The sequence below is a fragment of the Gekko japonicus genome, unplaced genomic scaffold (assembly GCF_001447785.1).
Source record: "Gekko japonicus isolate JY-2015 unplaced genomic scaffold, Gekko_japonicus_V1.1 scaffold1288, whole genome shotgun sequence".
NCBI lineage: Eukaryota > Metazoa > Chordata > Lepidosauria > Squamata > Gekkonidae > Gekko > Gekko japonicus.
In genome coordinates this window covers 208647-234679 of record NW_015163127.1, presented here as the reverse complement: position 1 = coordinate 234679, position 26033 = coordinate 208647, and the positions used below count along the sequence as shown (strand labels likewise).

The following is a 26033-nucleotide window of genomic DNA, read 5'->3' as shown; positions in this document are numbered from 1 at the left end:
GCGGCCATTTTGTGGAGCTTTGGGTTCCCCCTTTTCTGTCTCTCGGTTCTAGTTCTGGTCTTGCCAGGCCCCGGAGGAGAAGAGGGATCTCGGGCTTTGCGCGTTTCTTCATCGCGCGTCGGAGCCTCCCTGTTCCTTCACCTACTGCGCGGTATCCAGGGCCCGTCTATGAGTGGCCGTCCCTACCGCGATGGAAGACGACGGGCAACCCAGGACGCTGTGAGTGACAGTATCCGCTGGAAACAGGGAGATAATCCGCCGGGCGGCAGGGTCTGAGAAAGAAAAGCGAGGGGGGGGGGCTGAGGGAGGAGAATCCAGGGCCCCGAGTAGGACCTCGCTAATTGACGTGGGGTTGAGAGCTTGTAACGGAGAGAGGGGAAGAAGCGTGTCCTCGAGGGGAGTCCAGGCGGCAGGAGACTTTAGATGGCTGGGGATGCGAATCACAATCTTTAAAAAAAATCCAAATGTCTGGGATCCCCCCCCCCAAAAAGCCCCTTTGTAGTACACGCGAGAATAGGAGGGACTTGACGTGTGTTGTGTGAAGCTAAAAGAGTAGGCTGTGGGGATCTTTTAGTCTTTGGAAGATTGTGAATACTTACTTTCGACTGACATCGCACCACTTTTCATTACTTACCGACTAAACGTGTTGATATTCATAGGACCTGGGTGTTCGGTCCTGAACAGTTCAAAGTTTTCTTTTTATGGAATGAGATCTAATTCAGGTCCCTTAGGTTCCAAGAAACCAGTCTCTTCTGTGTGGCCCATAATACTGCCAGTAGGCAAGTTTTAGGATATATTAAATTGATGTTGGGCAGGCACTGAAGAGAGACTAGACCAGGGTGGCCAAACTTGCTTAACGTAAGAGCCACATAGGGTAAACATCATATGTTTGAGAGCCGCAGGACATGACAAATACTATACACATGTTTTTATTGGCAAATGTGCGCATTTGCTTTTTATTAACATTAAATTGATAACTTTAGATGGGGAGGGGAGAAAGAAAGAGAAAGGTGGAAAGAACATGGAAAGAAAGCAAATAGATGGGGGAGGGAGAGAGGTGGAAAGAAAGCAACTTTAAATGCATCCTCCAAGCCCGCCCCCCCCATTCCCATGCTGGCTAGCTTGGCTTGGAGAAGGGGTTTAAAGAGACAAATGCCTTCTTCAAGCCGGCCGGGGGTGGACGGCTTTGAGAATGCATTTAAAGTTACTTTCTTTCTCTGCACTGGCTGGGGAAGGGAAGACCAATTGGGGAGGCATGCCTCCCCTTTGCTTCCCCAGCCGTGTCATCAAATCACAGCCTACTTACAGAGACCGTATCTGTAAAAGAGCCGCATATGGCTCCCGAGCCACAGTTTGGCCATCCCTGGACTAGACCCTTCACTGTTGTCTTTATTATATATTCTGCTCTTCAGATAACAGTTCTCTTTCAAAGTGCCTCAAATCAAGAGAGAAGTCCTATGTATAATGTCCCCATAAAATTTGAAAACAGTGGTTAGCATTAGAAATATAATAAAATCAGGGAGACTCCAGAGGTGAATGGAACAGAATATGAACAGACTTGAACAGAATATGAGATAATTTTTAAAGATGTGGAAACCCAATGGAAGAGGTATGTATAAAGTGTGAGGGTTTTGAAGTCAGAGTCCAAGAATGAATAACTGTAGCAAATGAAAGTAGGGTGGTTTGTGAAGTAGACAGGAAGACACAATATGGGAATGGTCGTTAGTTGGAAGGTATGGTCCCTAAAAAGATCTCCCCCCCCAAAAAAAGTTGAGATAATTGCTGAATCTTGGAGGTGAATATATGATCCATATGTTTGCTGTCCTGGTGCAGACCAAACTCTCTTCTTGCAGAAGAATACTTGCAGCTGCCTAGCAAACTGATGTATACTCTTAATAGCTTTATTTTGATTGTCATGAAACAAATGAACATCTCCTTTGTCTGACTTGTTATTTTAAAGAGAAGGGCTACTGTGGGAACACCAAGATTATGGGTAATAGACACTTTGAGTGTTTGTAAATAACATCACTACTTCTGTGTCTAATATTTAAAAGGCTTTTGACATTTATATGTAAGATCTTGACAGAGTAGCTGCATTTTGAGTGTTATGAAAATTTATTTGAATTGATGAACTCAGGGCTGGACAGTGTTCAGTGCTGTTGACCATGTTGGAAATACTGTGAGGGAGAATAAGTAATTTAAATGGAATGTGTATCTCACCCATGAAAATATGGATGTGAAAATAGTGCACACTTGTATTTCTTCTGCAGTACTTCTGAAATTTTATACTGTAACATCAGAAGCTGAGCTAGCTTTTGTGTGCAGTCTTAAAAATCATAAAGAATTTAAAATGGTTCAGACCTTTGGTATTTTTGCCACCATATTTTAAAGTCTTTGTACCGGGGGAAAAATTGGTTTAAAAATAAATGTTGAATGTTCAGGATTATGCCCCAGAGGAAGTGAGGGGTTCATGTGGCTCAGCAGATGAGCTTTTGCTTTTCATCAGCCCTGGGTTCAATCCTTGGCATCTACTGTTGAAAGGACCAGGCAACATGTGATGTGCAGGACTCTGCCTGAGACCTTGGAGAGCTGCTACCAGTCTGAGTAGACAGTACTGACCTTGATGGACCAATGATCTGATTCAGTATAAGACAGTTTCATATGTGTTCATGTTGTCCGCTCCTGCCCTGGACTATGTCCTTGAAAGTAGAATACTGACTGTGCGCTTTTTGGCAGGTTTTAGGAAAGAGCTTCAAAACCAAATTTGTGGAGTGAAAACAAATGCGTTTTGTTAGAATCAGAAAGAGTTGGGAATATAATCGTCCTATGTCTGTAAGGATGACTCAGCTTTTTGTGGTTCATTAATTTTGGATATTTTCCTCCCATTGCCCTTCCCCAATTCACAAAAGTTATAAATAATTTAAACATGTAGTCAAGCCTTGCCCTGCCCTGATATATATTTGAAATTAGCCCCCCCCCCATCATCTTTGCATCTTTTAAGGGATACTGATTGACTCAAAAATCCAAGTTAGGAATGGTGCTTTTTTGGCAGACTAGGAAAAAGAAATGACAGTGTGTACAGTGGGACTAAATGTAGCTAGCAGGCAGCTAACAAATGTCCATTGTGTTTAGTCACTTTTTAAAGTTTTTTTGAAATGTTAGAATTAAAGATCCCTGTCTTTCAGAAGAGCAAATGTGTGCTTGCATGCCCCTAAACGCATAGGGGATGAAGATATGGGCATTTAAGAACCTTTTTTTCTTCTAAGCTGAGAGAGAGATTAAGCAAAAATTGAAGTAATATAAAATATTACTATTCATTTGCTTTGCAGTGCACTTAGTGATGTTATTGCTTTCTGATGTATAGGACTTATTCCAGTTGAAAATCAGGGCTGGAAAAGTTCTCAGCATCCTGCTTCATTTTCTATCTTACTCTCTAAGGCTGCAGTCCTATTCATGTATACTTGTGAGTAGTACCCGTTTAATTTTAGATAGATAGAAAAACTTTAATGACCATATACATGTATCCCATCTGTTCAGGAATTCTCTTCAATGTCAGGAAAGATAAAGCAAGACACACACTCTCCTGTTCACCTATCTTTGGGAGTACTGGTTTTCTTGAGTCTAGTATGGTATTGCCCGACTGAATAGCAGCGATGTTTTGTTGTATAAAACATTTTACTAAATTACTCAATTGCTTGTTGTTCTTGAGATCTTGCTTGTTGTTCTTGAGATCTTCCACTTCCAACTTAGACTTCAGTACTTGATCATGTGTTTCTTCCTTAAAATCCCTAGCTGTGGAATGGGTCTTGTTTGTTCATATGGAATGTCCACTGAAGGGTGATAGCAAACGATGGTCTTTCCATCTGATGTCACAGCAAGTTCCACTTTGCAATTGTAGTCATCTGGAAGAGCTGAATATGTAGATTTGTTGCAAGAACAATACACAGCCGAGTCAAATGCCAGAGATTGCCTAGTGAATGCTTTGAAACATGTTCCCATAGTAGTGAACACAGCTCTTCTGGATGCTGCAGCCATACTAGTGGATAAAATCAGTGGCACTTCAGGAAGTCATTTGGAGGGGAGCTGTAAAGTTCAGTCCAGGTCTTACTACAGAACAAATTGAGCCAACAGCACAGCCACCTTGTCCCCAAAAAAGCCCTCAATGCTTGTTTGTACCCATTTAATCTTAGAGAGTCTTAGTTTTGAGTAAACAGGCATAAGATGGGGTTACACAGTAAGAAGGAGAACATATATATGTACAACTTCTTTCGTCTGGCAGATTGAGGGACTGAAATTGGCAGTTTACATAGCACTGTGGTGTGACTCTTTGCAGATTATTGCTATAGGTAGTCAGTGCCTCCTCTTGTTTCTGTGCTGTAAGAAAGTATACACAGTTACTGTAGTGCTTTGACTGTTGCCTGTATTAAGGGGAACAAAGTATAGCACTAAAGTAGTTGTATTGGGATTTGTACCACATTCTACATCTCTTCCACTATATTTCAAACTATTCTGAAACATTTCCCCCATCTTCTTGGCCATCTAGAACTCATTTTTCATTGACAAAAGAAGTATAGAGCCCCAAGCTGTTAAAATGTTAGCATATTTTAGTAGGCTTTGTAGTGCTGCTATTGGCAATGGTGCTTTTTATTCCAAGTGCAGGAGTTTTAATGGATCAAAGTTCTGAAAATTGTGACTGAAGACATGATAACTAAAACAACTATTTGCATGGAGGCTTAACATATGATAGTAGGACATGGATTTTACTTGCATAAAGATAGAAAATTGCCATTTAACATTTGTTGTACTTTACAGAAGCTGGTATTTAGATCACTATGTAGTTATAAAATTGTGGTGCTAGAGTATCTCAGGCCTGGGCAGTTAACTTTTTAATGCAGGATATTCCATTATCAAAAACTTACAACTTATTTCCCACGTCATCAAGGTATTCCACAACTATAGATAACAGGTGGGAGAGTCCAAGGTACATCATGACAGAGGTGTCTGAAGGTCAGCTCTTTACTTCTGTGAAACATAGCAGAAGTCCCCAACCTTATTGAATCTGGGGGCACCTTTGGAATTTTAAGAAGTGGTGGTGAGCACCACCCCAAAATTGCTGCTGCAGGAGCCAGAGGCAAACTCAAAATGGCTGCTGCAGTACATGGTGCCCGATACAGTATGCCCCTCCTCACTTCGCAAGAGAATTGCAGAAGAGAAGTAAAAACAAATATAGGTAAACTGAAGGAGGGGAAGGAGGATAGAGGATGAGAGTGGAGAATATAAAGAAATGAATGAAAGCCCAAGAGGTGAGGGAGAAAGACAAAAGGCAATACAAAAGAAGGAACACCTGAAGGAGGAATGGGACCATAAGCCCACGTGCTTACTGCTCTTCCTGATTCACCAGTGGCTATGGCTGCTGTTGCGGCTGTGCAAGACCCTTTCATTTGAATGGCAGCAGCCAATAACAAGCCCTGCCTTACTGTGACCCTGCCCACTTTCTGAAAAGCTCATCTGGTGTCAGTTGGATCTCTGTTGGGGAACACTGGAATATGTTCTGATTTTTAAAAAAATTCAGGTTAACAGCTGTTTCTAACTTGAGAACAAAAGGTATGTAAATGGTACAAGGTTAGGAACTCTGGATGCTATCAATATGATAATAGGGGAGGGGACAGTTAAACTTATTTTGGAGTTTCTCAATTGAGCATCTCATAAATATTATGCAATTGATATAATTTCCCTCTGAAAAATAGTACAATTCTAAGATCTGCCAGATATTAATTGTAACTGCTGAAGATGTCCTTTCTTCAGATGAGACTTTTAGGAGGCCTTTTATTGATATCCTTGACACATGTTGTTCACTGAATAAACTTTTGCTTGTTATCTTTCATATGGTAGAGGAGTTGTGTGTATATTGAAGGTAATAGCTTTTTTTTTTTTACTGGTCGTAAATTGTGAGTCAGGTTGTAAATATAGCAGCCTGCAGTCATGCACAGAATCCTCCATGTCAGCTACAGAGAGAGACTGGATGTGTGTTTGTAGATGATTATGAGCATGATCCTAGGGATGTTCATTCGGAAATAAGTCTCAGTGTATCAGTAGGTCTTAGTGAAAGGTAGGTATGTGCAAGACTGCAGCCTTAGTTAATGTTATAGGCTGAATGGTTGTCTTTTGCTTTACGGAGCTTATATAAATGTTTCTTCTGTATGCAGCAACAGTACCTAGTATTGGAACCTATATATGTCAAATATAAACTATTTATTATCTATTTAGGTTTCTATACTATGCCTGTCAAAGCAGCATAAGTGGTGTCACATGAATTAGGGAGACAGCCTATAGAGGTATGGTATGTGCCTTTCTCTATTTCATTACTTATGGTTTTACCAATTTTTAGAGAACAGTCTATGAAATAGCTTGAAAAATAGTATTTTGTACACATAGTTTGTTTCAATTATTGTACTGAAGTGCCCTCTACCTTTAAGATACTCATTCCAAAATAAATTTCCTGGTTGTAATTTCTCAACAAAGCAAATCAATAAATCATGTCTTTCTGTAGGCTGCCTTCCCAGTTATTTTTCTAGTTGAAATGTCACTTCTTGTATAAGGGCCTGTACATATCTGTACATTTTTTTCTAGGTATCTTCCACCTTTTGGCAATGAGGTGTTCTAGACCTGTTCTTCACTATGGTACAGCAGATTTATTTATTTTTGAAACATAACATCATACAAGTAGTAACTATTTTAAAATAACCTCAAAGCAATGAAATGCTTAGGAAAAAATACCGTATAAATACTAAGTGACAAAACTACTTCATCTTGCAGCCAGCCTGCAAGGTGGCTATTATTATTGTCCCATATTACATGGGTGGAGGAATAACTCGGCAGATGCTGGCAGTGGTTTGCCTAAGGCCACCCAGAGAAGTCATGGCCTAGCTGAGCTTTGAACTATTGGCATCTGGTTTAGAAAACTAACTGAGGTATTTCACATGATAGTCTCTTATATGCCTGTTCAAATTGAACAGGGCTCATATATTACCCCTTCCTACCTTCTGTTTACCTGAGACCCAAGGCCCATACGTTGGGCCTTACTTTTCCCTTTATAGAACAACCAGCTTGAAGGGCATGGAGGCTGTTGTTGTCTGCCAGCACTAGTATTCAGCAGTTACTACCTCTGAACATGGAGGTTCCATGCGTAGCATAGTTAATAGTCATTGATGTACTTGGGTTGCTGTGGGGATTGCTCTGGAGAGGACTTCTGTGTTGTGAATAAGTACAACATCACGAACCTGCAGAAAAAGCATTATGGAAATAAGACTTGCAGTCAGTACTAATTGTGTACAGCAGTGGGTGAAACAAGGTTGGAACCAGATGCACTGATGACTAAAACCAAAATATACCTGAGCTGCGAGCACCATGATGACCTCAGTTGCTAGTTCATCCTACCTAGCTCCTGACTTTCATGTTGTTCCTGTGGTCTCTTTTCTGGAAGACCCTAGGATCCTACAGAACTGATAGCACACTCCATTTCTCAATGTGGTTAAGCCTTTTCCTGTCGTCTTCTTGCCACCTGAATTCCAGTGATGCTCATCACTTGCATCATGGATTCTTCGCCTGAGTTGAGACAGGTCTGGATAGCTCATTATATCCTAGATCAGTGGTGGCGAACCTATGGCACGGGTGCCGGAGGTGGCACTCAGAGCCCTCCCTGTGGGCACGCGTGCCATCGCCCCAGCCAGGCCTAGACCATCATTAAAGTGTCGAATTCTCCGCCAAATAATTTTAAGTAAATGAAAGCATTTGGGATTGCTTTCCTCACTTTGTTTGGATCATTTTAAATTAATGTATGAGTTGTTTTTTCTAAAGTAAAACCTCAGTATTCAGGTTAAATTGCCGTGTTGGCACTTTGTGATAAAAAGTGGGGTTTGGGTTGAAGTTTGGGCACTCGGTCTCTAAAAGGTTCGCTATCACTGTCCTAGATGTATAAAATATTTTTTTTTCCTCATCAGTGTCATCTTGCTGGACATTTGTCAGTTGATCAGCTGACCACTGAAATATGATATGATTCTTTCATTAGTTCAACATAGTTCATTCTTTTTCAAATGTATTATTTCAATCTGTTTTATGCTTAGGTGAAAATTTTTATTTCATTCTGTTTTATACTTAGATGAAAAATGTTTAAGCACTACATTTATTCAAAATTACAAAAATGTAGTTATGAATGATTACAAAATCTGAAACAGTTGTAAGATCAATAAAGTATAGCTCATCTTCTTTGCATAATACATTATTGTTCCATTAATTCCAATAAATTTGACAGGGGGAAATTGTAAAACCTCTGAAGAAAAGTGGTAGAAAAATGTTTCTAGTTGCCCTGAGGAAACCGCTGCCATTTTAAAGTAATTTAAAGTGAGTGTGGTGCTCTTGTTTTCTCCAGTGAGCCTTTTCAAGTGCTGAAACAACCACGTGTATACGCGTGTGTGTACGGCCATCTCAGCACTTGATAAGCTGCAGGGGGGGAGGACAAGAGCTCTATGTTGTGAGTCCAGTCAGAATCAACCTCTCATTATATTTTAAAATGACTTTAAAATGGTGGCAGTTTCCTTGTAGCCATGAGGATACCGTCATATCTAGTTTGGCCCTAAATTTCTAAGACGCTTTCACTACTAGAGCAGACATGTTTTTTCCTAAATGTAGGTGCACTGTATTATGTGTAGTGGTAAATGTTGTACTCATTGAAACTGAGCTAGGAAGAATGCATGTACATAAATGTCAATAGCAAAGGGTTGTTTGGTGTCGTGGTTAGGAGCATGGACTCTAATCTGGGAGAACCGGGTTTGATTCCCCACTCCTCCACATGCAGCTGCTGGTGTGACCTTGGGTCAGTTACAAATTCTTTCAGAGCTGTTCTCTCAAGAGCAGTTCTCAAAAGAGCTCTCAGCCCCACCTACCTCACAGGGTGTCTGTTGTGGGGTGGGGAAGGGAAAGGAGATTGTAAGCTGCTCTGAGACTCCTTTAGGTAGTGAAGGGCGGGGTATAAAGCCAGTCTCTTCTCTCTTGTCAAGCTGAAGTAACTTGGTACTGCTGAAATGGATCACTGTATAATTTGAGCAAGGCAAGGCACAAAGCAACTTCTTTGGTTTGATGAAATGTTTGATAATGAATGTCAGTTAATGGTCTTCGACCGCCTTTATTTATAGTAAGATGTTTTACTTAAAATAAGACTAATGCGTTCTAGTTATATTTGTGTTGAAAGAGAGGTCTGCTTCATGGTCTGATGTTTTTAGAAATTTGGGCATGTAGGAGCTTCTCATATTGGATTATTCTGGGCCAGTGCAAGTAACAATGAAGAGGTCAGGAGTGGACAGCCCCTTCCTCCACTGAAATAATTTCTCTTTCCCACTTTTAAGTTAAAGGAATATTTGACTTCAATATTGAATATGGTTAATGCTAAACGTTAAGATTTGCTAGCCTGTTTCAAACCCTGGCTAGGGGGAACCTTGGTGATTAACCACTCTTAACATTGGTGCTTGTGTATACTTTAACAACTGTTGTGGGGGTCATTCTAAGCAGGGAGGATTTTGGGGACTGGAATAAAGCACAGCTGATCCTCTAGGTCCACCAACGAAGTATGGTTAAAGATATTTATGTATTTAACTAAAGTATTTCTATTGCACCTTTCCTCTTGGCTCAAGGCAGCTTACAAATAATAATTAAAACATAAAAAATAAAAATAAACACTGAAAGGTGCATGTTGTTCATATCCCATCAGAAGCCCAAGAAAACAAACAATGCTTGGGTTGTCTTGTCTCCTGAAGATCTCCAGTGAGGGGGCTCCCCTCTCCTCTTCAGGGATCCAGTTTCACAGAGTGCGGGCCATAATGGAAAAGGCCTGGGCTTCGGTCAATGCCAGTCAGCCATCCTAACTGGGGGACAAACCTGCAGGTGCCAGGCTAAAGACCATAGTTGGTGCACAGAAGCATATATAAAAAGATGGTCCTGCAGATATGTGGGCCCCAGGTCTTGAGGGCTTTAAAGGTTCAGGTTGTAAGCAACTTGGCAACCAATCTAGCGGTTTCAAAATGGGCAACATATGTTTTCTTCTGTTGACCCTGACAATAATTGCTTTATTCTGAACTGGCTGCACTTTCCAAGTTGTCTTCAAGGGCAGCCTAACACAAAGCAAATTACAGAAATCTAGCCATGATATTATAGGAGCAAGGATCAAAGTAGCCAGCTCAGCTAAGTCTGTCTGATTAGACTATAAATTAAATGTGAGTTGGTTTGGGGAAACATCAGCCCAGCTCACATTTAACATGTGACCTTGGACTCACCTTTAAGGGGCGGCAGATTGACTCCTAAGAATAATGGCAAGGAGGGGTTTCAGCATTCCTTCCCTTCCATCCTGTATGCTCTTGCTAGAAGAAAATGGCTGTGGGGGTCCTGCTGCTGGTTTCATGTATCTCTTGGGCGGACATGTGGGACAAACAGCCTGCTTCCCATGGTCATTCTCACAAGTGTGTAGGGTGGGAGGGAGGGAATGCTTTTTCGAGGCTCCTCCTGCCACTGAGCTGTGCTTGGGGTCCCCCCCCATTTTTAAGGTGAGTCCTGGGTCCTACATTAAATGTGAATTAGATTGGGTTTTTCCCCAACCCGATGCACATTTAAAGTATTCCATAACCAGACCCTAAGAAAGGATAGAAGGAGCTCTTGGCTACTGCACCAACCTGCTCTGGAAAAAGTCAAACCCACTCCATCCAGGACAAAAGGATCCAATCTCTCTAGATTCTCTTACTGACCAGCATTACTTCTGTTTTGTCTGTATTAAATGTCAGCTGATAGTTCCTTTTCCTCTTTCTTACCTTAAGAGGATTTATACACTGAAATAAATGAATTCTTCAGATTCTAGTTCAGGGTTTGTGCCTAGCTGTATTCATTTTCAATGGTACCATGTTTCAGTTTACTTTGATGTTAAAATTTTAAACACGGGGATATCATAATGAATGTTTGATTTTGAAGAATTCCAAAGAAGAAAATGCATTTACAACTGAAAACTCAAGTGATGATTAAAAAAAAAAAATTACTGCCACAATCTAGGTGGCCTGTTCCCCTCTCAATTGCACTCTTAACTTTCTTTAAGGATTTAGTTCTCTCTTCTATGAAAGCATAGTATTTATTATTGGCTTGTATTCTTTGGATAACTGAACAGTAATGGTTCTTTGCCAACAAAAATATTACTAAATGTTTGTAAGTACTTAATAATGTCTTTGCTGTATAGACATTCTTAGAGCATAAAATTCTGTGAACTGCTTAACAGCATAAACTTAAACTTTATTGCTGGTATTTCAGCCTTTGCAAGTGGTGAATGAGTGGATTAATATTATCTCTTCTTCTGTTTGTCTAGCTATGTAGGAAATCTCTCTAGAGATGTGACTGAGGTACTTATACTTCAATTATTCAGCCAAATTGGACCCTGCAAAAGCTGTAAAATGATAACAGAGGTAAGACTTTCACAGCCAAATTGATAGCAAATATAACCACTATTAACATCATTACTACATATCTTTGCTAGGGTTGCAGTGTTTAGTCAATTAATTTGACTAAATCCTTGACTAAAAGTTTTTAATAGGGGGCACATCTTGTTCACAAAACTGTTAATTCCTATTAACTTATAAAGACAGCATATGGCAGAAACTAACTTATAAGAGCCCTCTTGTCTCCCAGACAGGAGGGAATACCTCTCCCAGCATTCTCCTGCGATGTATTATACCACCAACAAACCACATATTCTTCACTGCAAAACTGTTCCTTTTTTCCATATGGTGTAATTTATTGATATTTAATCAACTGACATAAAACTCACCGTGTAATCAGTTAAGACTTCTTTAACTAGGTGTGGTGGTAGCCTTCTCTGTTAGAACAAGCTTTAAGAGTTCAGCCAACATATCTTTGGTTCTTGAATGCTACCATTAGTCTTATGTGCAGAATAGCAGTTGTTCTTCAGATATGGCTGTTGAGTGTCTGTATTTGAAGTTCAAGCTTTTCACAACATCCCTTTTACCTTATTGACAAACATTCCTATTTTGCTTCCACTGGAATAATGAAGCACTCTCTGTGATTAGAATAACTTTGCAAACAACTACTGTTGTCTAGTAGACAAAGCTATTGAACTTGATTTGACCTGTGAGTTTTGAGCAAGTTGTTTTTATTTGGCTCTAGATCCCTAACTGCAAAATTAAAAATACCTGCCTTTCTGAATAGTGTGGAAAACAAGAATAGGATAAGGATTATAAGCCATTTAGACAAATACCTATATAAACTAAATGGTGGTGTCATATTTCCACTATGTGGCCAGTTTAAAACATGGATGGCTGTAAATGACTGAAAGCCCCAAATCAGGCCCCTTTAAAGTTCCAAAGGCTCAAAATTGCAAGATGGCATAGCTCCAACTATCTAGAAGACATTTGCCTTTGTCATTTTAGGCCTTCCTTTCTGGGTTAATTAACTGTAAGGAAGCTTTCCCTTCAAACATGACAACATAATTTTTCATTGAGTGTATAACTAGGTAGTATTAAATCTCAGTGAACAAAATCAGGAAAGTTACTGAGATCCTTAAATAGATTTCAAAAACATTATTCTCTGCGATATGGTAATTATATATTTTTGATTTAACTGCAGATCTGTATTTCTAATGAAAATGGCATTTAGAAAAGAACTTAGACTGGATATTTTAATCTATTGTCATCCTAATTACTAAGGAGCAATAAGCATATTCAGAATTTGTTAGAAATAATTTATAATCATGGTGTGAATATGCATATAACTTTCCTATACTGAGTTGGAACCTTAAAAGAGAGATGCACATTTTTATAGTGAACTTTGTGATTGTTTGCTTGTTTTCCAATAGATTCTCTTTGAAATAAACCTATGCACTGAATATTAAAGTGTAACATTAAGCATTTTAGCATAGGAAATATTACTTACAGCATCCCCTGAAATTTTCTTGATGCCTTGCAAATATTTGTGAGCAATTGTATTTGAATAACTTAGTACATTCAGTTATAAAGTCTCAAGGATGTAAGCAGCACCCTGGGTTTTCATGTTCAACTTGTTAAAATTTTGCAGTATGGAAAAAAGAGTTCCTTCACACTGAAAAATCTGGACTGTAGGAATGACAGCTACTTTGGATATCTAACCAGAACCATTTTTTCCCTGTGACTGTCATGTTTGAAAAGAATACATCAGAATAAGGAAATATAAAACCTTTATATACATAGTGTAATCAGCAAGAGTGATGTTCATCCCAAAATAACCTTTGCTGTACAGACAGTCAATTACTATCAGGTCACGGTTTTGAGACTTTTATTTCTTAAACAATAAGTGTGCCAAAGTGGACTACAATTCTTAAGATTATTAGTAAGCATTTGTGGCAATATTTATCTTTCTAGCTTTAAGTAATATATTTTCCTGGATTTTCTTCTCAGCAACCCGATAGCAGAAGGGTCAACTCTTCTGTTGGATTTTCTGTTTTGCAGCATACAAGCAATGATCCTTATTGCTTTGTGGAATTTTATGAACACAGGGACGCAGCTGCTGCATTAGCTGCTATGAATGGGAGAAAAATTTTGGGAAAGGTATGTTTACATCAAAAAAAGAATAATGTAGTAAATGAAATAAGCTGTTTGACTATAATTCAAGGAAAACGTTTGATCCCTTTAACTGGGGATATTTTATACCTCATCACTGAATGTTTCTTTGAAGAGAAAACACTTCTTCCGTTGGCATTGAACATATGATGTATGTGTTGAATTTGTTCATGCCTTCTGGAATTATAGATTGGTAATGAGTGGGGTTTTTTTTGTTTTGTTTTTTTCCAGGAGGTCAAAGTTAATTGGGCAACCACACCAAGCAGCCAGAAGAAAGATACATCAAGTAAGTAATGTTAGGGTTCTGGAAATAATCTACCAAAATTAGTCGTAACAGTATTATACATCTCAAGAATGTATGCTTTTTTAGTTTGCTTCTTGTCCAGGTTGGATTTTCTACTGTAGTTGAAATACAACACATTCTTCAAACTTCTTCCTTAGCTCAAGTCTGTTTACTGTTTAACATCAGATGTAACCTGCAAATTCAAATACTGAAATGTATTACTCCTGCCTTCGCAGTGATTGTTCGAGAAAGTTAAGTCATTCAGTAACAGCATTTTATTTAATTCTGTTATGCTTTCTCTCCTAGATCACTTCCATGTATTTGTGGGAGATTTAAGTCCAGAAATAACAACAGATGACATCAAATCAGCATTTGCTCCATTTGGTAAAATATCGTAAGTACCATAGCTTGTATCTTAAATTATTAGTGAAGAAAAAAGCTGTTATACAAGTTCGTTCTTCTTTTGAAGTTAATGTTTCTCACTTTGCTCAGATAATTTCCTGATAACAGTGTAGTGGGTGCTGTATAGTGACTTTGTGGCCCCCATGTTGTCCCACAAAAGAGTGAGTCTTCTACTTCAAACCCATTAAAAGCTCTATGCTTTAAGCACATTCTTTGTACTTTGGGTTTTTAACATTACTGAAAAATGAAACAGAAAATCTTGTTGTCTTTTAGTTTTCTTGGTTCTTGGGGTTCATGAAGAGGCATTTCAAAGTATTTTGCATCTGATAATTATATAGGCAGTGTTTGATCACATTATGTAAGTTAGGATAGGAAGTTATGAAATTTAGTTGTGTGCATGTATCCTTTTCCTATATATTGTAGTCTTGAATTTGGGGGGAAGGGGGGCCCACAACAGAAGGAATGAGATTTAAATACTACTACTTCAGGAGGAAGCCTTGTTTTGTTTGTTGCAGTACCCAAGCATGTTATGGACCTCTCCCCCTATCCCAAAGCCTCAGTAGATAGTAAAAACTTTGGATTATATTTGAAAATGAAAATTGCTTTTTAACTAAATGTTTGAAACATCGCGAGCATTCCTTTAAGTGCCAAACCATGTTTGTCTCTTTTGTTGCACAATCTAGCTTTAAAAAGAATCTCCTTTGTTTTCTTTCACTCCTTTTAAAACCTTCCCCCAAACCCAAACCTGAACATCTTGTGCTATTTTATGGGAATGTATATGTCTGCTAAAAAACCCCCTCTTTTCTCTACCCCCTGTGTACATTCAAATGAAACATAAATCTTATTTTGTCTATTTTGCTTATTTTACTTTTTATCTCAGTGTGGTAAGTAGTACTGTTTGCTAGCCAATATAAAAAGGTTTAATACAGGTTGCTGTTTCTCAATCTTTATTTATACCTGAGACCTGCAGTTTTTCTAAAGTCCAAGTCACAATTAAAAGTAATAGCATTCTGGTTATTTTGCAGAATTGCTCATAAGAATGGACAGGATCTTGAAGCTAACTGCAAGGAACTGTGCACACTGGAACTCAGTTGTAGATTTTTTTCTCATTTCTATTTATTCTTATTATACATTATTTATATATACATATTTTAGTATTTACATTTTAACATTCTATATTCAGTGCAGTTCTATATTTCCAATCATTTAACTTACTCACTAAAATTTATGTGTAAAATTTGTTGTTTTCGTACTGGTGTGCTTAGCATTGTTGTTAGTTTTATTCTCCTTTCTTAAATTTCTGAAAATGTCAATTTTTCAAAATTTACAGCTGCCCAAACTCCAAAATGATGGTAGAGAATTGACCAAGAAAAATAAAGAAATCTGTTAACAGGCCATGTATGCCTTTTAATTCCTATTTTTTTCCTCTTTTTCAATTTTTTAATATTTCATATTTTGTATCACTAGGCAGAGGGCGTTTATTTAGAAAATGCATGGTAAAAATAGTTAGAAATGTTACAGTTACTTATAGAGCAGTAAACCTTAGAGGGCCCTAGTTGATAGAGTAATAGAAAAGGAAACTTTGTTCCTTTTTTAAAAAAAATCAAATCTGAACATTTCAGTTGTAGAAAGTGCAGGTTATGTGAATAGGTTGCATGTTTATTACATGTTATTTTTTTTTGTCCTACTGCTTTTTTCTAACAGGTAAAGAAGCATTAGGGAGAGGTTAGGTATGGCTATAGCTGTAGGGTTTACTGAGTTTATGTTAGGGAAAATTATGCTCACAATACAGTGTGTGTGGTTCCTTTTAGTTTTTATTTTGAAAATCTTTAATATTTTCCTCATATAACTGTGCTTCTCTTCACAGGGATGCACGGGTAGTTAAAGATATGGCAACGGGAAAATCAAAAGGATACGGCTTTGTGTCATTTTATAACAAACTGGTAATAACAATGTTGTTTGTTTTTTCTTTACTATAAATCTCATGAACACGATAGATATGCTGAGAAACACAAATACTTTCTTGAATGCCAGTGAAAATACCCTTCTCACTATCGAACGGTTGGTGATGTGACAGAGGCAAGCTCCAGTTCCCCTGTATTCTGGTAGAGCTGTGGCTTAGCTTGCTGGGTGCTACTGTGATGCTCTGTTGTCAGCCAGAGGATGCAAAATGTATAGTTTTCAGGTTTTACTCTGTATGTGAATATCTTGTTGTTACGTTTGAAACATCCGTTTTTTTAGACAGTACCATACGAAATTTAGATGCCCCCATCTGTGAGTGAGGCTTAAGCATTTATTCTTAAAATATATTCTATATACATAGGGTTGGATCCACTATTTCCACAAATGGTGACTTGACAGACAATCCAATCTAGCCAGCTTCCAGTTTCTTTAGCAGTCCTTAATCTTCCCCCACCCCTGCTTTTGCTGAGGTTCAGGGGCATGTGACATGGAGGACTTCTGCAAAAGGGTAAAAATCCCTCCCTAATACAAATGTAATTCAAGTTCATAGAGCAAGCTTCACTTATGTGGGAGTGGTTGGGGGTATTTCAGCTGATTTTCTCTTTCATTTGGCAGCACTCTGTGTCATGTTGCAGAATCTCTTGACCAGGGTTGTCTCTGGCCATGGCATCCACAGAGATTTCTCCAGGTGCCCTCTGTGTGTTTCAGAAAAGTAGGCAGGGCTGTTGTGAAGGCAGAACCAATGACTGGCTGCCATCATACACATACAGGGGCTTTTCACATAGGTCCTCCCCACCAATCACTGGAGAAGGATCCAGGATCCTGTAAACAGGACCTGTGGATCAGCAGTAGCATGAGAGGCAGCTTCTCACTCAGCTGTCTGGCGGGTAGAAAGAAAGGTGAGCCCAGGGTGGCAGCAGTGGCACTTGGATCAGCTTGTCCAGTGTGGGGTGGAGCATGAGGGCTGGAGCAGTGTCCAGATCAGCTATCTGGCTGTATGGAAAAAGGAAGCATGGGCCGTGGCAGTCCTCTGATCAGCTGCTCAAGCAGAGCAGGAAGAAGACAAGCACTTCTCAAATCCGGAGCAGGGAGTGAAGTGGAAAAGTGGTTCATTTTGTGTGAATTCCAGGTGGCTGCCAAGGGGATGGGAATCAAGAGAGAATACTTCCTTGGCCACCTTCTCTTTTGGGGTGTGTGTGTGTGTTATCCTCTCCCCCTTGGTAGTCTTTTGCGAGTGTATGTGTTTTGTCCCTCCTTGGCCACCATATGTGTGTTTCTGATCTTCCCCCTTTCCCCCCTTTGGTAATCTTGTATGTCTGTTATCCCCTTTTGGCTTTCTCTGTCTCTCTGTTATCTCCACCCCCACCCCCCGGGCTTCTTCTGTGCATATGTTTATATTCCACATCCTCCTTCCACTTGTGCGTATGTGTGTGCTTGGCTCTTCTGCATCCTCCTTCCTCTTGTGCTTGGCTTGGCTTGTGTGCTTGGCTTGGCTTGGCTTGGCTTGGCTTGTATGTATATGTATGCTTGGCTATGTGGCACCTGCCACCCGGCCTCAGAATTCCAAAAGTTCCTGCAGGCTTGAAAAGGTTGTGGGGACCCCTGTTGACCCTCAGCAGTTGCTTTTGTGGGCTGCTGCGGAAAAGGAAAGTAGGTAAAACTACTTCAACAAAGTTGCAGAAGCATTGGCTCCAACACATAGTTTGTAGATTAAAGGTAACATACATTGGCATAAAATACAGCTTGCGATTTGGAAACATAAAAGTATTCTTGGTTACTGCTGAAAGTCATCCCTCCCTCTCAATCCAAGTGTATGAAGGGATTTCCAAAATATAACAGATAAATGTTTAATAAAAACTTGATTACGTTGAGAGAATGATGTGATGGAACACCCATTTGAAGGAATGGATGTAAAACCAATGCCAATTTTAAAAATAATTTAGAAGAGTAAGGACTGCTGCCTGTCTCTGTTTCCTTTGCCCTCTTCCCTGATCTTGTATGAAAGTTTTTCCTGTCCACATTGCCTCCTTCAGAGGTTGCACTCCATCCAACTACATTATTAATGTGTTCGACTTGAGCAACTAGAACGTCTTAAATATTTCATTCCATTGCAGAACTCATCCAATGGGAGAGGCTGTGGTGGGGGAGGGGTGTATGGAATTAATAGGCATACAGCAGGTAGTAGCCAGTGTTTTACTGTTAATTTTATTTAATTTTAGAAGTTTGGACTGATTCACTTGGTTCAAAAGCTTATCTGTTGAACATGCTATCTACTGAAGGCTAATAGATCTTGTGAGGAAGTAGATGTTTATGCATAAAGCAAAAAATTGTGTGCATAGAAACATTTGCTTTCTGCAGCACTCTCAAAGGCCATGTGGCTGTCATGACACAGGCTACACATCTTATCTGTTTCCTTCTTGCTCAAATTGATTGGTGTCAATGTCAAGGCTAAATGCTGAGGCATACTGCCCAGTTTCATTCCTGTTGGCTGTCAGAGTTGGTTTGTTCTAGATGAGTCACTGGATACTTACTAGATCGGAGGGAAGCATTAGGAGCAGTGTTCCCTCTAAGCTGAGTTAGTGTGAGGTAGCTCACAGTTTTTTAGCCTCTGGCTCACACATTTTTGTCTTAGCTCAGGAACGAAGACTCCAGAGCAAACTAATTTATGCAGTAGCCACATTGCTTGCTCACAGTGCCAGTAGCTCATAAAGTAGAATTTTTGCTCAGACGATTCCACAGCTTAGGGGGAGCATTGATTAGGAGCCCCCAGTGTTTTCAAAGAAGTTGGGGACTATACCCACTTCTGTCTAGAAATCACTGATGACCAAGCTAGAACAGGCTTCTCAAGTCTTTTAAAGCCTAACGTCTGGCCCAGGCAAATTTATATAAACCTGTAGTTGAGCTAGAACTGCTAAAAACTAAAAAGAACAAGCCTTACCGTGACAGAATTAGCATGACTATTGCAAAAGAAACGTTTGCCTTGCTACAGTTTACAGTTATGTAAACAGCTATGTATGTTAACAGCTATGTAGATGAGGATGATCTGGTATGGTTAGATTAAAAAAAAAACTTTTAGGTCACTCGTAACAAAAATTGGCAGTTATGGGTGAGTCCCTTCTATTAATCAAATGATTAAAATACAAAGAACGGGCATGTTTTTGATTTCTAATACCACCCTGTATGGTTCACACAGAAGGTTGTTACCCTATTTCATGTGTATTGTGAGCTGAACCTTTTTTCCTACTCTGACAGGATGCAGAAAATGCGATTGTGCACATGGGAGGTCAGTGGTTAGGTGGTCGTCAGATAAGAACTAACTGGGCAACACGGAAGCCCCCAGCTCCCAAAACTACACAAGAAAGTAAGTGACCTAATATGGTGTGGGTGGTATTGTGTATTCTGACTCATTTGCAGGACCTACCATCTGTAGCTCATTGCATAACTTTAATATACTGTTTGGAAAGTTTCAGTAATAACCCTTGGCATTGGTATAATTGATTTAAAATGTTAAAAGTGCTTCATATTATCTTAATAGTCCTTTCAGAGGGTGGCTGTAGCCCTTTTCAGACATTACATACATATACACCAAGAGTCTCCCAACTGCATATCCTGATATACAATCACAGGGGTATCACAGCTTCAGTACATGCAAACTGGTTACTAGATATTTCAGGGTTCTAATTCATGCATACCAAAGCACACAGCTATACAAAATACATGTTCAGACAACACGGCAACCACACATATTGAGAGGATCGTGGATGCTTCCCAATGCATGTGGTTGCTGGACTTCTGGTATTTGTGGATGTAATATCTGATAGGAACTTTTCTATCAGGATTATCTAGAACTTTATTCAGCAGACTTGGTTGAGTTGAGAAATAAAATTATTCTTGCATCTGAGTTGGAAGATGTGTGTTAAAGAAAGAGATACTTCTTTGTTTTAAATCATTCTGCCATCAGCATAAACTTCCCATAAATTCCATCACCATAAATGCCATCAGCATAAAATCCCCATAAAAATGGAAATTCATTATCCTCTGAGCTTGATGTAGCTTTTAGAATCAGCCTAACTTGAAGGGATGTTTGTCATAAAGTGGGAGATATGATGAATAGTTTTAGACAAAACACACACACACATACAGAGTGCCTAGGAGTAATTTTATTCCTAGGTAAGTCTTTACGGTACATCCAGCATGGTAATACTAGCTTTGGCATCCTTATTCAGTAAGGTAATGTTGTTTCCAGCGTATTTGTTCTTCTCATTTTTAAAAATTGGGACAGATTTAGGCCAGAGAACTACAGATTCTTTGATATAATAATAAAACCATACATATTTAATATAAGTTTGAACATTTGGCTGACAGAAAATGAACTTCTAGCCAAAGTGTAAACTGGTAAGAGCAGAGTAGATCAACGTTCTAACTTGCTTTATGAAATCAGATACAGTAAAGGAACGAACACCAAATAAATAACACAAGGGGGACCCATGAGAAACTTGCAGGGTGGGGGCATTCTCCCCCTTTGTTTCTTCCCTTCTCCCCCTACTTTTCTGCCTTTCACTTTCCATCTTGTCACCTCATCTCTTACTCTCTCCCCCATGCTTGTCACTGTTTCTGCCCCCTACCCCATAATTCTCTGCTCTCTACCCCATCACTTTCTCTTTCTGCCCCTATCCCAATCACTTTTTTTCTCTCTGCCCACCTACCCCAGCACTACCCTCTCTCTTTTCTCTCTGTCCACCCCTGCTGAGGCTCTCCCCCCACCATAGCCACTTTTGGCAGCTCATTCTGGTAAGCCAGCAGTTGTCCCCGTAGACTCTTCCCTCCCCCCTCCTGCTGCTCTCTGCAGCTTGCCTGGAACTGCTCTGGATGAGCCAGCAGTCCCATTCCCTCTGCCAGTCTTGGTGGCTCACTCAGAGCAGCTCCAGGCAAGCCAGCAGACTCTTCCTTCTCCCCCACTGCTTTCGGCGGCTCACCCCAAGCAGCGCCGAATGATCCAGCAGACTCTTCCTTCCCTCCCCTCAGCTCTCTGCGGCTCGCCTTGAGCAGCTCTGGCTGAGCTAGTAGAGTCTTCCTTTTTTGATGGCTCACCCTCTGAGCCCCCCCCCCCTTTCCCTTTTGATGGCTTGCTTGGTGCAGCTCCAGGTAGGAGCCGGCAGGGCTATCTGCAGATTTCCAGATAGGGCACACTTGGGAACCGGATATTCTGATTTACACAGACAACATATTATTGACACCAAATAAACTAGGGACAGCTAGTATCCCCCCTCCCCCCCCAAATAGTGATTGTTTGGGGAAACATCAACCAATTATACCAAAACAGAGGTGATGTCTTTGGGTGTAAATCTTCCTGCTATAACTAGATAGCCAGAGTGCCTTAGAGCAGGTTGAGTATCTTAAACCCAACAGGTTTTTCCAACGCGTTCTAATTTCAGCTGACAGAAAAATAAATATTAATCGTTCACTTTCCAGAAAACTAGGTTTTACAGTACTGTTTATGGAGGATGACAGAGAGTGTAACAAAACCAAGGAGTTAATTCATGGTTTAGATAAGATTTTAACTAGTGACTTTGTGATTCATAGCTTGCATTCTCATCTACTGTACTAGACCAGCTCTCAATATGATTAAACTGATGCACTGAAATCTGTTTTAGGACTGATGTTCTTAGGTATTAAAATACTACATACAGTTTTCAAACATCATGAAAAGTAGTTGAGAAGCAGATCTTAAGTGTGTGTGCTCTTTTGCAGACAGCACAAAACAGCTGAGATTTGAAGATGTAGTAAATCAGTCAAGCCCCAAAAACTGTACAGTCTACTGTGGAGGAATTGCCTCTGGATTGACAGGTACAAATTAGTTATATGGATGTCATAACATTGCAATTAATGCTAAGAGGAAAGATGACTGACAGAAAATGTATCCTCTTCTAGATCAGCTTATGAGACAGACATTTTCACCTTTTGGACAGATTATGGAAATAAGAGTTTTTCCAGAAAAAGGTTATTCATTTGTGAGGTAAGACAATTAACACCATTTGTTTGGGATGTTTATTCTGAAAATATTTTACTATGTTAATTATGCAAATTTTAGTTTAAGAATTTGCTATTTTTAAAGGGGAGGAGTTATTGAGCCTTTAAACATAGGTATGGTATAAGGTGGAATGAAGGGGTTGGAGCCATTTGCTTTTTATTCATTTTTGTGTTAGAGGTGTTTCTGTAGCTAAGTTGCTCAACTACATCTCTAGAAACTGAAAATTCGGGTATTGTCCAGTCTCTCAGTAGATGCTAGTTCACTTGTGCAGTAAATTTGCGATTGTCTTCTCCATTGTTGAAATGTAACTTGTAAGCTTGTCCAGCAAAGGGACTAGTCACTGTTAATTTTATTACTCTGTAATATTCCATATACAATAATATATAAATAATTATAAATCATTTTGGAAGACAAAATAAAGTGCTTATAAGTAGAAGATAAAATCTGTTTTCATATTTGTCCACTCATCAGATTTTCAACCCATGAAAGTGCAGCCCATGCTATTGTTTCAGTCAACGGAACCACAATTGAAGGACATGTTGTTAAATGTTATTGGGGTAAAGAATCACCAGATATAACTAAAAACTTCCAACAGGTAATTTGACTATTAATTGAATTAAATGTGTTATTTTAAATAGTAATATCTTGTCCTTCCAGCAAAGCTCAGGGCCCATAATGAGAACAGTGAAAAACAAAGCAAAATGGAGTCCTAGAACACAGTTTATAGTAATGTAAACCCAGCGAAACAATGACACATGAGTTTTGCTCATAACTATTACTTCAGGAATCCAGATGGATTCATAATTCATACTTCCATCAGTACAACTGCTGTTTCAGATTTCAGTAAAATGAAATATTTTCAGTAAAATGCTCTCTGAAATAGACAGGCTATCTAGAGCCAAGGAGGGGGAAAGGTAGAGATTATTTGAGGCTGTTCCTTATTAAAGGAGCAGCAGTTTCAATAGCTAGATTCCTGGCTGAGGCCAGTAGCACTACCCAAAGTAATGAAGGGCTTTAGAGGTAACATTCAGCACCTTTATTTGAACCTGGAAGCAGATGGGAAGCCAGTGCAGCTGCTTTAGTGACAGTGTAATATGATTGCATTATCTCATCCCCCTAAGTAAACAGGTTGCTGCATTTTGTATAAGCTAAACTTGTGAGTTGTCAAGTACAGCATATTACAGGAAGCCAGAATAGAGGTTATGGAAGCGTGGATCACCATGGCCAGATCAGCTGAGTCTAGCCAGCTACAATGTGTGTGTAATTAAAAAATACTGTATGTTGTCTTCCCTATCCCCCAAGAGTACCAAGGCCTGCATTTCTTCCTCAAAGAGCTGTTTGAAATCCAAAACTACCCTGAGGCCTTTTGAGTGCTCAGATAATAATTTCAGACTCTTGTAAACAGGAAGGTCAGTGCCCTCTAGAAAATCTGCTCTACCAACCAACTCACTGTTTAGATTTAGTTTCAATCCATAGTGCAGTATTAATGGCATTATTTTGCAGTTAGACTGTTTTTGCAGTAACATTTAAATGGTGTAGATGCATGTGGATTTCCACTCTTGATAGTCTTTCTCTCAAAGTTTTTGAAGATAAAAATTGTATATTATAAGATGTATGCATATAAATATCAATATGTGATTGCCCCACATCATGATAATAATATGGAATTGAAGGGACACAAGTCCGGTGCTCCCAGTGTTTGCTGAATGTGCATAGGCCCTGCTTTGCTTAGTAATGAGCTGCTAACCTTAGAATTAGTATGTAGTACTTCTACGTATGCTGCAGTATGTGCTCTGAGTTTTTTCTTTTTCCCCTCAGTTTGATTTTTATCTCAGCTTTCCTCCGAGGAGCTTGCAGTACTTTGTATGGCATGTCTCCCCTGTCCCCCCACTACATTTCAAGCTTTTCTTTTAACTTCCAGGTTGACTATAGTCAGTGGGGTCAGTGGAGTCAAGTTTATGGGAATCCACAGCAGTACGGACAGTACATGGCCAATGGGTGGCAAGTGCCATCTTACGGAATGTATGGGCAAGCATGGAATCAACAGGGGTTTGGTGTAGAGTAAGTAGTTTTTCTAAATACTATTTTTCTAAATACTATTTATACATACTGTTTTCCCATGCTAAAAATTCTGTGCTATAGTCTTGCTCTGTGCCTCATTTGGCTTAACTATTGTTCTTGGCTAAGGTGAATAATTAATATAAATTAGTCTGTGACTTCTGTGTTGATTTCATCAATCTTGTTTCAGAAGGTTTGAGGGATTTGCTAGAATATAAATTACCTGTTATCAAGCCTCTACAGGCATTCATTGTCTAAGATGTGTACATGAACATCATAGTTTTAGTTCCATAAAGTATTTTTGAAGTTGAGGTGGCTGCTTGCAGAATCACGTGCAGAGTCAGTCATGTTCATGAAAACATAACCAAAACATCAGTTTTAATTGTAGGAGGTATTTTGTAAGTTCACAAATGCATTAATTTTGTCTCTAGTCTCATGCATCTTAAATTTATTACTAACAGCAGGCCCATTGGAACAAGGCATTCAGGAACGATGCCTTACCTGTTGCCTCCTGCAGCTTCTTCCATAGCATGGATTGGATCCTGTCTAAATTGTGTGCACAGAAGTGTAATTTCCCCACTTCCTCCATCCTAAAGCAGCTCAAACTGCCTCATCAAACACCAGAGAGTTGCTGCAGGAGGGGGGAAATCGACTCTCGCGCATGTAAATAAGATATTTTCCATAGGATCCAACCATATAGGTGCACTTACAGGACAAGCATAGGAGCTGGCTGTGTCACTACATGTAGCAAGTGTGTTGCATGCAGGATCTCTTATGTGGAGCACAGCTAACACAGAGAACAAACTTGAACCTGCCACAACACTGCTTTCATGCAGACACAGATTAAAATGATAGAAAACAAGTTTTAAGTGAGTAGATTCTCTTTTCATCTTTAATTTTGGGCTCAAGACCACTATCTACAACTACATGGTTTTTTTTCTTCTTTTTGGTAAATGATACTATTGTGTCTTCATCAGAAGTTGTATATTGAGGCATCTTGGTAACCAAGTGTATTCACTTTCTCTCTCTTAAATAGTCAAACACCATCTGCAGCCTGGATGAGTGGATTTGGTGCTCAGCCTGCCCAGGGACAAGCAGCTCCTGTAATACCTAATCAGGCTGGATATGGTATGGCAAGTTACCAAACACAGTGAACTGGGACTCTCTTTCAAAGTATGGATTCAAGATAGGCTTCAGTTTCCAGCGATATTCAGAAGACTGGACTATAGACATTTGGGGGGCTTAAAATATTTATTTTGAAAATTGAAAATGTTTGGAACCTTTAGCACAGTGTTTTGCTTTTGGTGAAGGACACAAATGTCTTCTGGTTATGCCTTTTTAATTTTTTTGTTCATGGTGAATATGGACATGTTTTTTCTTTATGTACAAAATTAAAATAAAGTCAATAAAGACAACTCTGACTACAAATTTTGGTATATTAGGAAGAAATGTTTAATAATGTGATTCTTATTACCATTCCATTTTTTGCCTTCAGTGTTTTACATCACAGCTTTTAAAAAAAATGAAATCAATGTTGCTTTTAGTTGAATTCTAAAACGTGACATTTTTGATTGCGGACCATACATTACATCATAGAAGACAGCTTTCTTCAGTAACCACAAGGCCAGCATTCAGAAGATATAGTCATGGAAAGAACTTT

General features: G+C 39.3%; 1 protein-coding gene across 1 annotated transcript; it reads left to right on the top strand.

The window, feature by feature from the left end:
• Nucleotides 1-26033, top strand: TIAL1 (TIA1 cytotoxic granule-associated RNA binding protein-like 1). Its single transcript, XM_015406914.1, has 12 exons — nucleotides 1-219; nucleotides 11396-11492; nucleotides 13476-13625; nucleotides 13869-13923; nucleotides 14227-14314; nucleotides 16190-16265; nucleotides 19537-19645; nucleotides 22036-22131; nucleotides 22216-22300; nucleotides 22787-22910; nucleotides 24237-24376; nucleotides 25410-26033. The coding sequence occupies exons 1-12, from the start codon at nucleotides 191-193 to the stop codon at nucleotides 25525-25527; spliced, it is 1167 nt and encodes a 388-aa protein (XP_015262400.1). The 5' UTR covers nucleotides 1-190; the 3' UTR covers nucleotides 25528-26033.

Excerpts from the sequence above, each read along its gene's own strand:
- TIAL1 (XM_015406914.1), top strand. The coding sequence starts at position 191 with ATGGAAGACGACGGGCAACCCAGGACGCT. Across the intron at positions 22,132-22,215 it reads AATTGCCTCTGGATTGACAG|ATCAGCTTATGAGACAGACA; the intron begins GTACAAATTAGT and ends ATCCTCTTCTAG. Across the intron at positions 24,377-25,409 it reads CAACAGGGGTTTGGTGTAGA|TCAAACACCATCTGCAGCCT; the intron begins GTAAGTAGTTTT and ends TCTCTTAAATAG.